This window comes from Pseudochaenichthys georgianus, chromosome 12, assembly GCF_902827115.2.
Source record: "Pseudochaenichthys georgianus chromosome 12, fPseGeo1.2, whole genome shotgun sequence".
In the NCBI taxonomy this organism is placed as follows: Eukaryota; Metazoa; Chordata; class Actinopteri; order Perciformes; family Channichthyidae; genus Pseudochaenichthys; species Pseudochaenichthys georgianus.
The window spans coordinates 11,741,777-11,756,080 of NC_047514.1; the positions used below are offsets into that span (position 1 = coordinate 11,741,777).

The 14,304-nt window shown below is 39.4% G+C and overlaps 1 protein-coding gene across 4 annotated transcripts in view; it reads left to right on the top strand.

Annotated features, from left to right (window-relative positions):
- The window catches only part of bcr (BCR activator of RhoGEF and GTPase), an 87,822-nt gene that overhangs the window by 69,729 nt on the left and 3,789 nt on the right, over positions 1–14,304 (top strand). Inside the window, exons 9-22 of one of the 4 annotated variants that reach the window (XM_034095746.2) lie at positions 2,378–2,499; positions 2,927–3,092; positions 3,262–3,381; positions 3,849–3,924; positions 4,092–4,196; positions 4,501–4,575; positions 4,854–4,951; positions 6,492–6,623; positions 10,948–11,007; positions 11,244–11,353; positions 12,366–12,505; positions 13,134–13,268; positions 13,372–13,477; positions 14,078–14,240. In XM_034095746.2, the coding sequence (XP_033951637.1) occupies positions 2,378–2,499; positions 2,927–3,092; positions 3,262–3,381; positions 3,849–3,924; positions 4,092–4,196; positions 4,501–4,575; positions 4,854–4,951; positions 6,492–6,623; positions 10,948–11,007; positions 11,244–11,353; positions 12,366–12,505; positions 13,134–13,268; positions 13,372–13,477; positions 14,078–14,240 (1,608 nt within the window). Of the gene's footprint in view, positions 1–2,377; positions 2,500–2,926; positions 3,093–3,261; positions 3,382–3,848; positions 3,925–4,091; positions 4,197–4,500; positions 4,576–4,853; positions 4,952–6,491; positions 6,624–7,020; positions 8,472–10,947; positions 11,008–11,243; positions 11,354–12,365; positions 12,506–13,133; positions 13,269–13,371; positions 13,478–14,077; positions 14,241–14,304 lie in introns of those variants that run through there. The other 3 variants (XM_071204978.1, XM_071204979.1, XM_071204980.1) reach the window with 3 other exon arrangements.

Here is a 14,304-nt window from a genome sequence, read left to right on the forward strand (position 1 = left end):
TTCTGTACAGTACAGACTGATGGGAGTAACGAAAGATGGGGCCTTGTTTTATATTCTAGCTAGAACATATCCTCAGGGGGATTATAATACATGTGGAGTCTTTTCATAGATGTGCTGCTCTTCTGGCATCATAGTCCAAAAACAAGGATGGAGATGGAATTTATAGTAAATACTGAACAGCAATTTCATCAAATCTCAGACTGTATAACATCACAGAATGTAGCCTACCAGGAAATGAGACGAGTTGTTCCCTGACAGATGTAGCATCTCAGAATCCACAAGAGAAATATGCCATATAGACAGAAAGCCACTCATCTGGAAGTTATCTATCACAGGTCGACATCATTTCAGGCTTCATTATCTAGCTGGTAATGAATAATTGTATTCCCCGCTGGGAAATAGATTTTTATTAGATCCTTATTGCAGGGATAAGAACCGTAATCTGCTGCAGGATCTCCATGTGTGCTCGCATGTGCATAAAGAAGCACCTCAACAACAGATGACTGCAGTGGAGCTGTGTCACATGGTTTGGTATCTACAGTCTGAAACTGCAGCATGACATCAGGATCCTTTTTCGTCCTGCGTCTTCTCTTCAAGCCATTTAGTTTCCTTGGGATGTACTCTCAGGCTCTCTCTCTGACTTTGTCATCCTCTCCATCACGCACTAACACCGAGTGACACAGTATGATCCTCCTCTTTGCCAGCAGATGTCCAGTCAGGTTTTGTAAAACATAAAACCTCTTCTACATGAGCATCAGCTCCACTCCAGTGTGTTCTGGTGGTGACAGTGGCTGTGTGGTCCTGATGGAGGGGGGGCAGGAGGTAGGGGGGGCACACAGATGAAGATAAGGATGCGAAAGTCAATGTTCTTTGCACCTCAAGTGTTTCTTTTTAACTAGCTGTGCCTACTCTTTTAACTTTGATAGAAAAAAGGTATATATATTTGAACACAGGAATGATGTCTTTTTAACAACTAGGACATGAAAGCAGGCACAAATATTAAGTGTTCATTGACAAAGTCCTTTCCATGCTATATCCTGTTCTCCCGGTGAGTTAAAAAGCAAAATTAAACAATCACAGTTCTTTTTTTCTTTTTTTTTACCCTCCCTCAAGCTTAAAGTAAAACCAGTGTTATCAGCATGTAAAGGTGGATGGTTTACTACTCAGTGGTGGCTTGGTATTTCTTTGCTCAGTTATTGTTCTCAGTCCGTTCTTGTAAATGTGTGTTGTAATTTAGAAAAGGACATTACTGCCCCCTTTTGGCAGATGACAGTATTACACATCTCATTATGTAGTCTGACATCAGCGATTCCCAGGCTGCCATTACCTCATTCATTCCTCTAGAACCTGGGCATTGATGATTATGCTGGTAAATGACAAAAGCTTTTGTCAGGCGATTAGTTTAGTTCATGCAAATTCCTCAAACATTCTGCGGGTAATATTTGGGGTATTATTCAATAAACATTACTAGGTTGCACATGAGCATCGTCACTGATGTTTCAATAAAGCCGCATTTTTGAGGATGCTGCAGCAAATAAAAACAAAATCCTGCCACCCGCCTCACATCTTCACTCGGTTTTTTATTTGTCTCCTCTTGTCGTGTTTTTGAGGACTCGTATGGTGGGCAGAGAAGAGAAGGAATAAGGATTTAGGATGCAGCAACAATAGAAAGGCTTTACACATCCACATATTGTGAAAGAGTTACTGACCCTCTCCGGTTTTACTCTATTCTAATTATAATAATAATAATAATACATTTGATTTCAAAGCGCTTTTCCAGGTGCTCAAAGACACTTTACAGGGGTTTGACAAAACATGATAAAATAGAATAAAGAATAGAAATAAAAAATAAATAAATATTAAAACAGCAACACAGCATAATTCACAAATTAAAAGCCAGTCTGAAGAGGTGTGTTTTGGTCAGTGTTTTGAAAGTGGGGGGTCGGTGCAGTCTCTGATGTGTTTTGGAAGGGAGTTCCAGAGGGTGGGGGAAGCAATGGAGAAGGCTCTGTCCCCCCAGGTTTGGAGCTTGGTTCGTGTGGGGATAGAGAGGAGGTTCGCTTCTGATGAACGAAGGCTGTTATTATAATTATGTTTGTATATCCTTTTTCATTTATCTAGTAAACAGACTATGTGTGTATTACCTTTTTGGGTGCAATTATCCACGATGGATCATGTATGAGTTAAAAAGGCATCATGCTAATCTGTATGCTACTATCTGTTAAACATAATATTATTTAGTATTTCTATATTTCTCCTTTTAAAAATGTTGTTTCATTTATTTTTTTGGACTGTAACAAGAACATTTCCCCTGAGGTGGCTCCATTAGTCTTGACTTATCTGTACTGATCACCAGTGTTGTGTGTTGTATCCACAGAACCGGCAGCTTCTGAGGGACAGCTTCGTGGTGGAGCTGGTGGAGGGAGCGAGGAAACTGCGGCACGTCTTCCTCTTCTCTGATCTGCTGCTCTGCGCCAAGCTGAAGAAACAGATCGGAGGGTAAGAGACTGGGAAGAACACTCAAATATATGAATTACCAGCACTGCAGTAGGACATGTTATGTCATTATAGTTTAACATTTATTTCTTAGGTTAAAATCCCTGTATTATATCAATAAATGTCCATCTTCTTTTTCTTCTTCGTGTTACAAAAGGTTTCAGAAAATGTTCGGAAAGTTTAATAGAAACCTCTAGATAGATAAGTTATCTACCATCTAAATATTTTGTTAGTATCAGTTATTTTAAGCCTCATTTATTTTATTTCCAACATAAAACCAGCACTTTAATTTAGAGTTTGCAAAATAATCATGTTTTCGTTTCCCATTTCCACTGTCCCCTTTCCTCCCTATTCACCCACACCTTTGAACCCTCTTTATCAATCCACTCATCTCATCCCTCCATCCCCTCTCTTTTGTCCTCCCCTGCAGTAAAAACCAACAGTATGACAGTAAGTGGTACATCCCCCTGACCGAGCTGACCTTCCAGGGTCCCGAGGAAGCGGAGCCCCTCACCATCCCACAGGTCCCGGACGAAGAGCTGGACGCCATGAGGGTCAAGATCTCACACCTCCGCAGTGAGATTCAGAGAGAGAAGGTAGACACCGTTTCACAAAAATAAGTTCAGGAACTATAAAATCTACTTTCCAGTTGGGAGAAATAATTGAATGACCTATTTGGAAACACATTTAAATGTATGATTATCAGGTTTCAGCACACAGACATACACAAGGTCACACAGGTCATTTTCACCTGTGTGCTTTCAGAGAGCCAACAAAGGCTCAAAAGTCATCGACCGCCTCAGGAAGAAGCTGTTCGAGCAGGAGTCGATGCTCCTCCTAATGGCTCCCAGCCTGCCGATTAGAGTCTACAACAAGAACGGCAAGGTAACGACACCTTCATCATCGTTTCTTACCCCCATCCCCCTCCTCCTACTGCTCCCCTGTACGCTCCTCTTCTCTATATTCTTTCCCTCCTTCTCATTTTACTCTATTTTGGTCATCATCTGCTTTATTCCCAGCACAATATCCATGACATTACATTGGATTTTATTTAGCCATGGGTTTTATCCAAATTGAATTACAATAAGTGCATTCATAGTCTTTCTGCTATCTTAATATCATGCAATGTAATGTAATATAAAGGAAAAAAATAAGATGATTTCCATTCTCATTGTTAAAAAAACGTGTCAGTATGAAGCATTCTCTGTATAAAATGTTATTAGGTTGAAGTTAGCTGGAAAAGAATGCATGACATTTAATTGTAATATTGTATCTGTGCACAGATGACGTGTGTCTGCCTCTCCTCATATCAATTGAGGATGAAATAACAGTATGTTTGTGTTTATATTCAGAGTTACAGTTTCTTGATTTCGTCCGACTATGAGCGCGCCGACTGGAGGGAGATAATGAAGGAACAGCAGAAGAAATGTAAGTGTCCTAGAAATGTCATTTTATTTTATTTGTGAAGAACATCCTAGGCACTTGAAAGATATAAAGCTCAATGTGGCCAGTACTAATCCGAGAGCCTTGAGATTAAGAAAGCAAGACCAATATACAGTGTCATTTACAAGCAGCATTTACTGTCTTCCCTTAAGGTTTGAAAACGTCCTCCTTGACCTCCATGGAGCTGCAAATGCTGACCAGCTCCTGTGTCAAACTGCAGACTGTACACCACATTCCACTTAGCATCAATAAAGAAGGTAAGGCACTCGTTTTTACACTCAAACGTAGTTTACTGAAAAAAGGTCGCACGGATCATTCTGTATTTCTTAATAATGTCCTGTAAAAAAATGATTGTGATTATTAACTGTGATTTAGGTGAGGATAGAAAAGTAGGCAGAGGTTTAGGCAGCGTGTTTTCTCTGTCCAGGGCAGTTTTATCCCTTCCTTCCGTGTCTGATTTGGTTCCAAAACAAACACAGATCTGCATGCTTTTCTAATCCACTCTCGCTGACTTTTTGTCCTCCTCTCTCTCCTCTCTCTGCCCGCTGACTGTTTTTCCAGAGGATGAATCCCCCGGTCTCCACGGGTTCCTGAATGTAATCGTCCACTCTGCCTCCGGCCTCAAACAGAGCTTGAGTGAGTCACTCCCCTTTAGCCTTCATGCACACAGCCGAAAATACAGATAATCAGACAAAATGAGAAAACTCTACTGACCACTGAGAAGTAGAACACGGTGTTTTATTTTTGAAATTCACATCTTCTTAAACATTGTGACAAATTGAATGTGATTCATTCCTATTTGACTTCCTGTGGATAACATCATGTAGTCAGTTCTGCTACTGTAATGCATTCACAAACTACAGCACACTTGTTTAGTTTTATAAATGTCCTCTGTTTTTAAACCTCTCTTTCAGATCTCTACTGCACAATGGAGGTGGATTCCTTTGGCTTCTTTTCAAATAAAGCCAAGACGAGAGTGTATCGATACACTACTGAACCCAAATGGAACGAGGTATGAGAATAGCACATTGTAAATATGTGACTCTGCAGATTTACTGTTTGGATAAAATGTCCCTGCAAAGTATTTCTAGATAATATAAGTCGATGGTGAAACACTAAATACTTAGTTAATCAATCTTGACCTTGTTATCTCTGCATTATACAAAGTGGAAAAGCAAAAAGGGATTAAATTGCAAACAGACAAAAAACATATACAAAACCAGTATGCCCAATGAGTTGTTCACATAAAAAAACAGATAATTGACTTTTTTCATATTTCAGATGGGAGCACTTATCTCAGTGTTTGTGGAGCATCCATTTTAACAAAATCGAAATCTATTTTTATCTTACCCAACATCTTGCTACAAAGCATTGCGTAGTCACAACAGAAATGTACAGTAGAAGACAAAGTGGAAATAGTTTTCTATACTGTTTAGACAAACCATCTGACAGTCAATCTGCTTTTCTTTTTCTATAATAATACGCTGTCTAGTTTCCACAGTCCGAGGTCAAATACAAGATCTCAACTGAGCACACTTTTAGATAAATTATAACATAAATCTCTGTCATATCAAGTTTTATCTTTGTAAAATTCCACCCACTGCCTTTGTATCTTTTGCAAGTTTAAAGTCCTTTTAAATATAAAAATGTAATTGGTATCTGCACAGATTGGTTTGATGTCATATATATTTTATTTGAAAAACGATTCAACATAATAATAATAATAATAATAATAATACATTTATTTTGGGGGGCGCCTTTCAAAACACCCAAGGACACCTTACAGGGTTACAGATTTACAATTTACATTTACAATTTTACCTTACAAATTAAAACAGTGGATTTAGTGAAGTATCAGCCAAGACAAGACAAACAACAGGAAATTGACTACAAAACAACAAACATGTTTGTTTCTTTTCAACCAACATACAGTAGACATACATACATATATAAGCACATGTGCTGCTTGTCATGTATGAGACATCTGGTCTTGTAATCAGTTAGCTGTACATCTCTGAGTAACCCCTGCAAACATATAGTAAAAACATACATGTATGCATACTGCATATGTATGCAAGCAAGCACAAATACACGCACATGAATGCATTAATGACACAGCTGGATGTTAGAGGTCAACCTAACAGAGGAGAGCTTTGAGACACAATCAGTGGATCTGTTCATCTGCGGCACAGTTTTTTTTCCATCGTGGACCCAAAGACTCTTTGCTCAGCAAAGTGGAAATAATATCAGCTAATGAGGGGCTGCTGGTGATGACTCACATCTGTCCAAATGTTAAGTGAACCAACACAGTGTGGGCCCCAGAATGATGTTCAAAACATATGCAGAGCGCTCCCGAACATAATTACAGGGAACTATGGTCAGCTGTGTGGTGGGATGTATCAACTCAAATGCAGGGTGTATGCTGATCTTTCTTTTGGACGTGTATTGCCATTCTTGCCTTTATTCCCCTCTCCATTGGTGACATTGTACTTAATTCTTGGACATTTTTGTACCATATATTTTGTTAATAATTTTTTTCTTCTTCCCCTTAGGAGTTTGAGATCGACCTGGAGGGCTCTCAGACCCTGAGGCTGCTCTGCTACGAGAAGTGTTACAACAAGACAAAGCCGAACAAAGAGGATGGAGAGAGCTCAGACCGCATCATGGGGAAAGGACAGATCCAAGTATGTCATGACGTCAACCCAGGGTTGGGAGGGTTACTTTGTAAATGTAATCAGTTACTGATTACTGAATACATGGCTCTGGAAGTAATCCGAATACAGTTATGTGTCTTAAAAAAGTATTCAAACGTATTCAGATTACTTTTAGATTACTTTTGGATTACTTTCTTTTCCATCACAGATGGGTATGTTTTGGTGAACAGGAGACTGAACGTGTTTTTACTGTTTTAATGCCAGTGTTGGCAGGACATTAATTAAAATGTCGAACTCGGACTTCATTTTAAGGACATGTCGGCCAGGGGTGTAGAGCTATATTTATTCAAGCACCGGATTGGCAAAACAGGAGAGTGTATGCACCAGTCTGCCTTGATCTATGAATTCATGTCTGTGACTCTCACAGTATCTGCTGCCCGCAGCTGTTTTATAGAAGGAACACCTCCTTCACTTCATGAAATCTCTGCAGCACCAGGAGGCAGCGGGAGGGTTAACTCAGCCTCTGAGAAGAGGAGCGTACAGTGCCTTTCACGCACCGCCTTTCACGCACCGCCTTTCACACACCGCCTTTCGCGCACCGCCTTTCACGCACCGCCTTTCACGCACCGCCTTTCGCGCACCGCCTTTCACGCACCGCCTTTCACGCACCGCCTTTCGCGCACCGCCTTTCGCGCACCGCCTTTCACGCACCGTCTTCACTGTGTTTACCTTCAGAATCATTAGAAAGGCTAAAGGGCGACCGCAGGCTGATGTGTTTTAACCACACACACCTCTACACACACACACACACACGATTTAAACGCAGACTTTTGTTCCTCCATGTTTCGTTGTTATTGTTTCACTGAGCAGACCTGCGATTTTTTTTCAAACGCTCCCTTTTTTTGGTCCATCTGCGGCGGTAATAGGCTTTGTGCGCTGTGATGATTCGGCTGTACCTTTAGTAATGAATATTAAATGACAATTTTGTGAGGAAATCTTTCCACCAATAATTCCAAAATGTATTCACTTCAGGTTTACAAAAGTAACTGTAATCAGATTACTCGTTTTTCAAATGTAACACGAGCTGAATACAGTTACTTGATTTGTGTATTCTGATTACGTGACGCCGTTACATGTATTCCGTTACAACCCAGTCTATGGTTACAACCCAACCCTGCGTCAACCCCCCCACACACACACACACCTCAGCCCCACACCCCCATCCTTTCAGCAGACCCACCATGACTCATTACTGATAGGCTGTTATGTCACCACGGCTGCCACAAAGCATGAAATCTATATTATTGCTCAATGAACAACTTCAACTGAGCATGATGTTAAAAGAATCAGCTGATTAGATGAATAACCCATAATGTAATGGATGGATGGTGATTGGTTAAATTGAGAGAAATATCTCAGTCAGGATGTACACAATGACGAAAAGCTCTTTTTGTCATTGATATGTTATCATGCTGCCAGGTTCAGATGTTTAAAATATCACTTACTCACAGACACTGGTTATTGAGTAACAGCAATGCCATCCCGCACATATTGCATCAATACTATAGGCTGCTTTGTCCGTAAAAAGTCCCACAATCCTGATGAAACCGTGAAGAAGAAAAAACACAGACGCTGTCCTCAGCAGACTGGCTGATCGCAGGTTGATAGCACATCTAGATAGCAGGTGATTGTGTTGCCAAGACGACGGCAGCCTGCAGGACAATGCCAAGTGTCACTCAGGAGATCAACAAAGAGAGCGCAAAGATACAGAAAGATCTAGTCATAAACTAGAGTCTCTTCTTTGTTGCACTGCCTCGAAAAGCATCCATCCCTTGCTCCCCCTCTAACAGCATGATGGTGTGTGTGTGTGTGTGTGTGTGTGTGTGTGTGTGTGTGTGTGTGTGTGTGTGTGTGTGTGTGTGTGTGTGTGTGTGTGTGTGTGTGTGTGTGTGTGTGTGTGTGTGTGTGTGTGTGTGTGTGTGTGTGTGTGTGTGTGTGTGTGTGTGTGTGTGTGTGTGTGTGTGTGTGTGGTGTGTGTGTGTGTGTGTGTGTGTGTGTGTGTGTGTGTGTGTGTGTGTGTGTGTGATATCATACACTGCTGACACCCACTAAAACAGACAAAAGGATATTTTTTGGTGTCTGGAAGATGTGTAATTCCTTATTTTGTGTTTTCTGTCAACAATTCGTAGAAACAAAAAGCTAGGATAGTGGCAAAATACAAAACCATTAGTACAGCAGTTCACTTTTTTACGAGACAATTTCAATGTAGTAAGCAGAGAACTAAATATGTACACATTAGCTTTGTGTCATTATTCTGAGGAGCCTTTGTCCTGAAACTCAAATTGAAGCAGACGTGTTCACTATACTAAACTTGTTTTATACCAAACTGTGAGTTACAGTCTCATGCTCCCCCTAGTGGCTCCTCTGGTAATCCTGTGGCATGATTGCTTTCTGAAAGATGATGTCATTCGAAACCAAACACACAGAGTGGTGAGAAAGTTGCTCAGCAGGATTTTCATAAATCCAGGGCAGGAAAAATACCGCAGTAGAAGAACATCATGTCATAAACACATAGCACATGCATATCCAGGTGATATTAAACTATCATTTACCTGCCCTAAATGCGTTTCTCACACATGTAAAGATAGTAGATTTTGAATGGTAATTTCTCTTTATTCTGTGTCATCGTCTGTTATTTTTGCCCTTTATTGCCTTATGCAGCTGTGACTCTATTTCTGTTTACCCTTTTGGTAGCTCATTTGCTATCAAACAACATTTGATTTCATTACTGTATACAAATCCATCCCACATATACAGAGACATGTTTAGTCCTATATAGTTATAAAGATTAATATTGTTTCGTCATTTAAAATTGAAATCTATTTTGGTCCAAGATGTACGTAGTTACACAAATACAGAAGAAGAGAAGGGGAACATTGTTCTAGTTATTCACTACTATATGTACTAACAGAAAATACATTTATTATTTAACGCTTGTCCGGCGCTTTTCTTTCTCCAGCATTCAAATTCATCTGAAATTACATTATATATAACGTGATTATTTGTATGCATGTTTCCATTTATATTCACTGTAATAATTGTCTTTTTACATAGCATTTCTAAACTACCTTAACCCACACTTTATGTCAGTGTTTGCATAAATTATGTTTAAAGATATGTCATTTATCAAAAAAAATCTTAACACAGCGCAGGGCCTTCTAAATCTTCGATCGATAAGTCTATAGAAGATACAGCACATTTGTGTGTGTGTGTGTGTGTGTGTGTGTGTGTGTGTGTGTGTGTGTGTGTGTGTGTGTGTGTGTGTGTGTGTGTGTGTGTGTGTGTGTGTGTGTGTGTGTGTGTGTGTGTGTGTGTGTGTGTGTGTGTGTGTGTGTGTGTGTGTGTGTGTGTGTGTGTGTGTGTGTGTGTGTGTGTGTGTGTGTGTGTGAGTACTCAGATATGAAGAGACACGGCTATGGGGTCCATACAATCAAAGTGTGTTTGCGATGTTTGGGTGGGAATTTACACTCTTCACACGGAAGAGATTTGTTTATGAAAATACATTGAAGGGAAGATACAACATTCCACTGGAGAGAAGATTTGTACTGCTGTTGCAAATAAACCTTAAGGCACTGCTGTTGAGCCGAATTGAGCAGTACATAAGTAGGACAACAGTATGTAAGATAAAATAATATTCACAATAAAAGTAAACGTGAAAAATGCATGTAGCTGTGGTTCATGAGAAACTAGTGATCCTTGGCCGACAACCCTCTTTGGCTTAATTACTACATTTCAAACACACACATGAGTTATTCATATATTTTTTGTATAAAAAAAAGTAAATTCCAACAGATGGGTAGTTTTTTATTTAATCATGGGAAAACCGAAGATCAAGACTCTCTTTCACAATGGTACCGTGCATATACATAATTAAAAAAAAAGTGCTAAAATGTACATTATTTTACAAAACATGGATACAAGACCAACTCCAAATGAATTTGAATTTCACACCAGTTGAGTAAAAAAGGACAAGTTCTTTATATATAATATTATGTATTGTACTGTATCTTTCAAATAAGTGTAGTAGACTTAAAAAGTGAATGTTGCCTCTAAAATGTAGTAGAAACTGTAAATTGTCCTTAAGTCTATCACTTGATTTAATGTACATACTGTTTGTGTACATTGGTACTTCTAACCACCGCACATGGTAAACCAAACTAATCACCCAGCATGATCGAACAGACTGGTAATGATTATCTCAAAGAATCAATTGGATGTGCTGAAATATTACCTATCTTCAAATGAAATATAATTCATGCTTATTTGTGTTGTCCTTTTGTGTCGCCTCCTCCAGCTTGACCCTGCATCTCTCCAAGGCAAAGACTGGCAGAGAACAGTTATTCCAATGAGCGGGGTGAGTACATTGTTGTAATTGCTTTCCTGTATTTAAACATCAATTGTTCTCAGGTGTAACTCTAGCTCCAATACATTTATGTTAAAGTAGCACACAGCAGTAAGGACGTGGTTCAGCAGTTAATTTGAGTCTACATCTGGTTTTAACATGGTGGAATTTCCTCAAGATCAGCAAAAGCCGTTGCAGATGGCTCGTAACAACCTGTTTTAACGTTGAGCCCTTTTTTCCTGTGTCAGATCGAGGTTAAACTTTCAATAAAGTTCACCACCCGAGAGTTCAGCCTGCAGAGGATGCCCTCACGGAAACCAATGGGCGTGTTCGGAGTCAAGATCTCCACCGTGACCAAGTGAGTTCATTTCAACACGCAGGTCTCTACGGTTTAACTCCAGTTCTACTTTTTCTTGCCTGTTTTTTGGGAGGCCTGATAAAGTATTGCTTGGCAGAACATAACAGACAATATCTCAACATATGAGATATTTGAGATGTGAGAATGTGTAGATTTTTTGCATTTTAAAAGCAGTGGCTTTAACGGATAACAAAAAACTGTCTGAAACTAGAGGCACTGAAACTAAGCTAATAAAATCTTTCAATTACATAAATCAAGCAAATTAAGATAATACATCAGGAATCTAGCTGAACTGTGATGTGAGATTGAAGAGCATTCCCCCTATTATACGAAAATACAAAACGATGTATTTCTAAATAATTTATTTGGTCAAATTAAGTTAGGAGGAAAATGAGGCAATGCAAGTTTATTTATAAAGCACCGTTCAACACAAGGCAATTCAAAGTGCTCTACAAAAATGACAACATTAAAATAGTAGAGCAAAAACACATTTTAAAATGGCATCTAAAAACAGTCATTAAAGAGATTAAAAGAGAATCAAATAAAGATAAAACAAGCTAATATATAAATACATCAATAAAAGTTACAGTGCAGTGTAAGATATGAATAGTTCAATTAAAAGCACCTGCAAAAACAAAAGTCTTCAGCCTGGGTTTAAAAGTAGTAAGAGTTGCAGCAGACCTGAAGGATTCTGGGAGTTTGTTCCAGATAAATGGAGCTATTAGATGCCTTAGTGTGTTGTGTGTTTGTGGCCATTGTAGTCCCTGATGGGTGACATCAATTAGGATTAGAGATAATGAGTACGCTAACTAGATTTAGCAGCAAAAACAAATCAGTGCTGCAGAGCCTGAAGCAGTCATTCTAACAATGCAAAACACAGCATTCCATTTTTAGCCTTCTTCATTTCCTTTTGTCTCGATAAACAAAACATTCGTTGCTTTCTGTTTTCTTGCTGGTAAGAGTTTTACCAATGTAAACTGCGTGTTGATCAATAATGTTTTTCTCCATCCAGGCGAGAGCGCTCCAAGGTGCCCTACATCGTCCGGCAGTGTCTAGAGGAGATTGAGAGGAGGGGGATGGAGGAGGTGGGCATCTACCGAGTATCAGGAGTGGCCACTGACATTCAGGCCTTGAAGACCGCATTTGACACCAGTGAGTATTCCCTGCATCTACATACAGTGTGTGCTTTGTGTACATTATGTAATGAGGTCATGTGTACTGTTGTCCCTTGTAAACCAATCAATATGACCATATTTCCGGTCAAATCCAATGTTTTTATGTGAAATTAACGAAAGACATAGGACTAAAATCTTCATAGAAGCCAAATAAATTGGATGACAAAAAGATTATATTTAGTTTTAATATGTACAATATTAAATATGCCAAAGATATAGATTCTCTTAACATCCCATTTTGTGAGATTAATACTGTAACTGCCATGCATTTCTAGAAAGCATTCTGAGATTGATCCTCACCTGAAGGAAACTTTTTTTAAATCTTTCTATTTCTGTTGATCAGGTGATCATTATTGTAGCTGTGTGGCTAACTGTGAGCTAACATGAAGTGGTTTCTCTGATGTGAAATGATAGCCAGGTGTATGAACTTAACATGTTTGTGTCAGCTAATCGTATATGTATCTTGCGTGGATTGTGTGTACCGGTATATTACGGTTTCAGAATGAGCGGATGGCAACTGCTGCTTGTTTTGAGGTGTTTTCCAATCTTATCGTGTCCCTTTTGGACCCTCCTGTCTTCATGTCGGTCTTGCTTCTCTCCTGCAGATCACAAAGACGTGTCAGTGATGATGAGTGAGATGGATGTCAACGCCATCGCTGGGACCTTGAAGCTTTACTTCAGAGAGCTGCCAGAGCCGCTCTTCACTGATGATCTCTACCCTAACTTTGCAGGCGGCATTAGTAAGTCCCAGGGATATTGACATTCTCAAATATATCTAATTACTGGTGATTGCAGCTTGATTGGCAGGATGTGAAACAGTCTAATGATGTTCTCTCTGTGCAGACCTGTCTGATAGTGTTGCCAAAGAGAGCTGCATGTTGAACTTACTGCTGTCACTGCCGGAGCCCAACCTGGTCACATTCCTATTCCTGTTGGATCACATGAAGAGGTAAGGAAACACACACATCCTTTAAAATAATGTAGACAGGAATGCTAACATATGCAGAGAAAGCCATAACAATACAGGTGGTGCATTCAACTGAGAAATATACATCAGAATCAGATTCATCTGTACCCTGGTAGAAATTATGTTGTTTGACAGTTGCTCCATTTAAGATTAAAATTAAAAATACAAACATAAAACGAAATAAAATATAATACACATATGAATATAAACATAACTTAAAGTAAAAATGTGCAATAAGAAGAGAATATTTGTTATATTAGCATATGAAGTTAGGACAAAATGTGCAAATTGAACTACAATATATAACAAAATATGTCAAAATGTTATACTACTATATATATATATATATATAATGGTGGGAGAAGTACTCAGATCTTGTCCTTATTTAAAAGTAGAAGTAACATAGCGTGGGAATACCACTAAGTAAAAGTCCTGCATTCTAAATGTTACTCAAGTAAAAGTACAAAAGTATTTGCATCAAAATATACTTAAAGTACCAAAAGTACAGACTAGCACATCGCAGGCATGATCTCTTGTCATCTCTCTATGCCACTAACAGACGTCATGTCTTCTTCTCCTCAGGGTGGCAGATAAGGAGAGCATCAACAAGATGTCTCTCCACAACTTGGCGACAGTTTTCGGGCCGACCTTGCTGAGGCCTTCCGAGAAGGACAGCAAGATCCCCGCAAACCCCACCCAGCCAATCAGCATGGGGGACAGCTGGTCCCTGGAAGTCATGGCGCAGGTTGGTCTCGTTCTGGCATTTCATCTTTGATTTTCAGGATTCTAACTAAAAGCTCATCCATCTA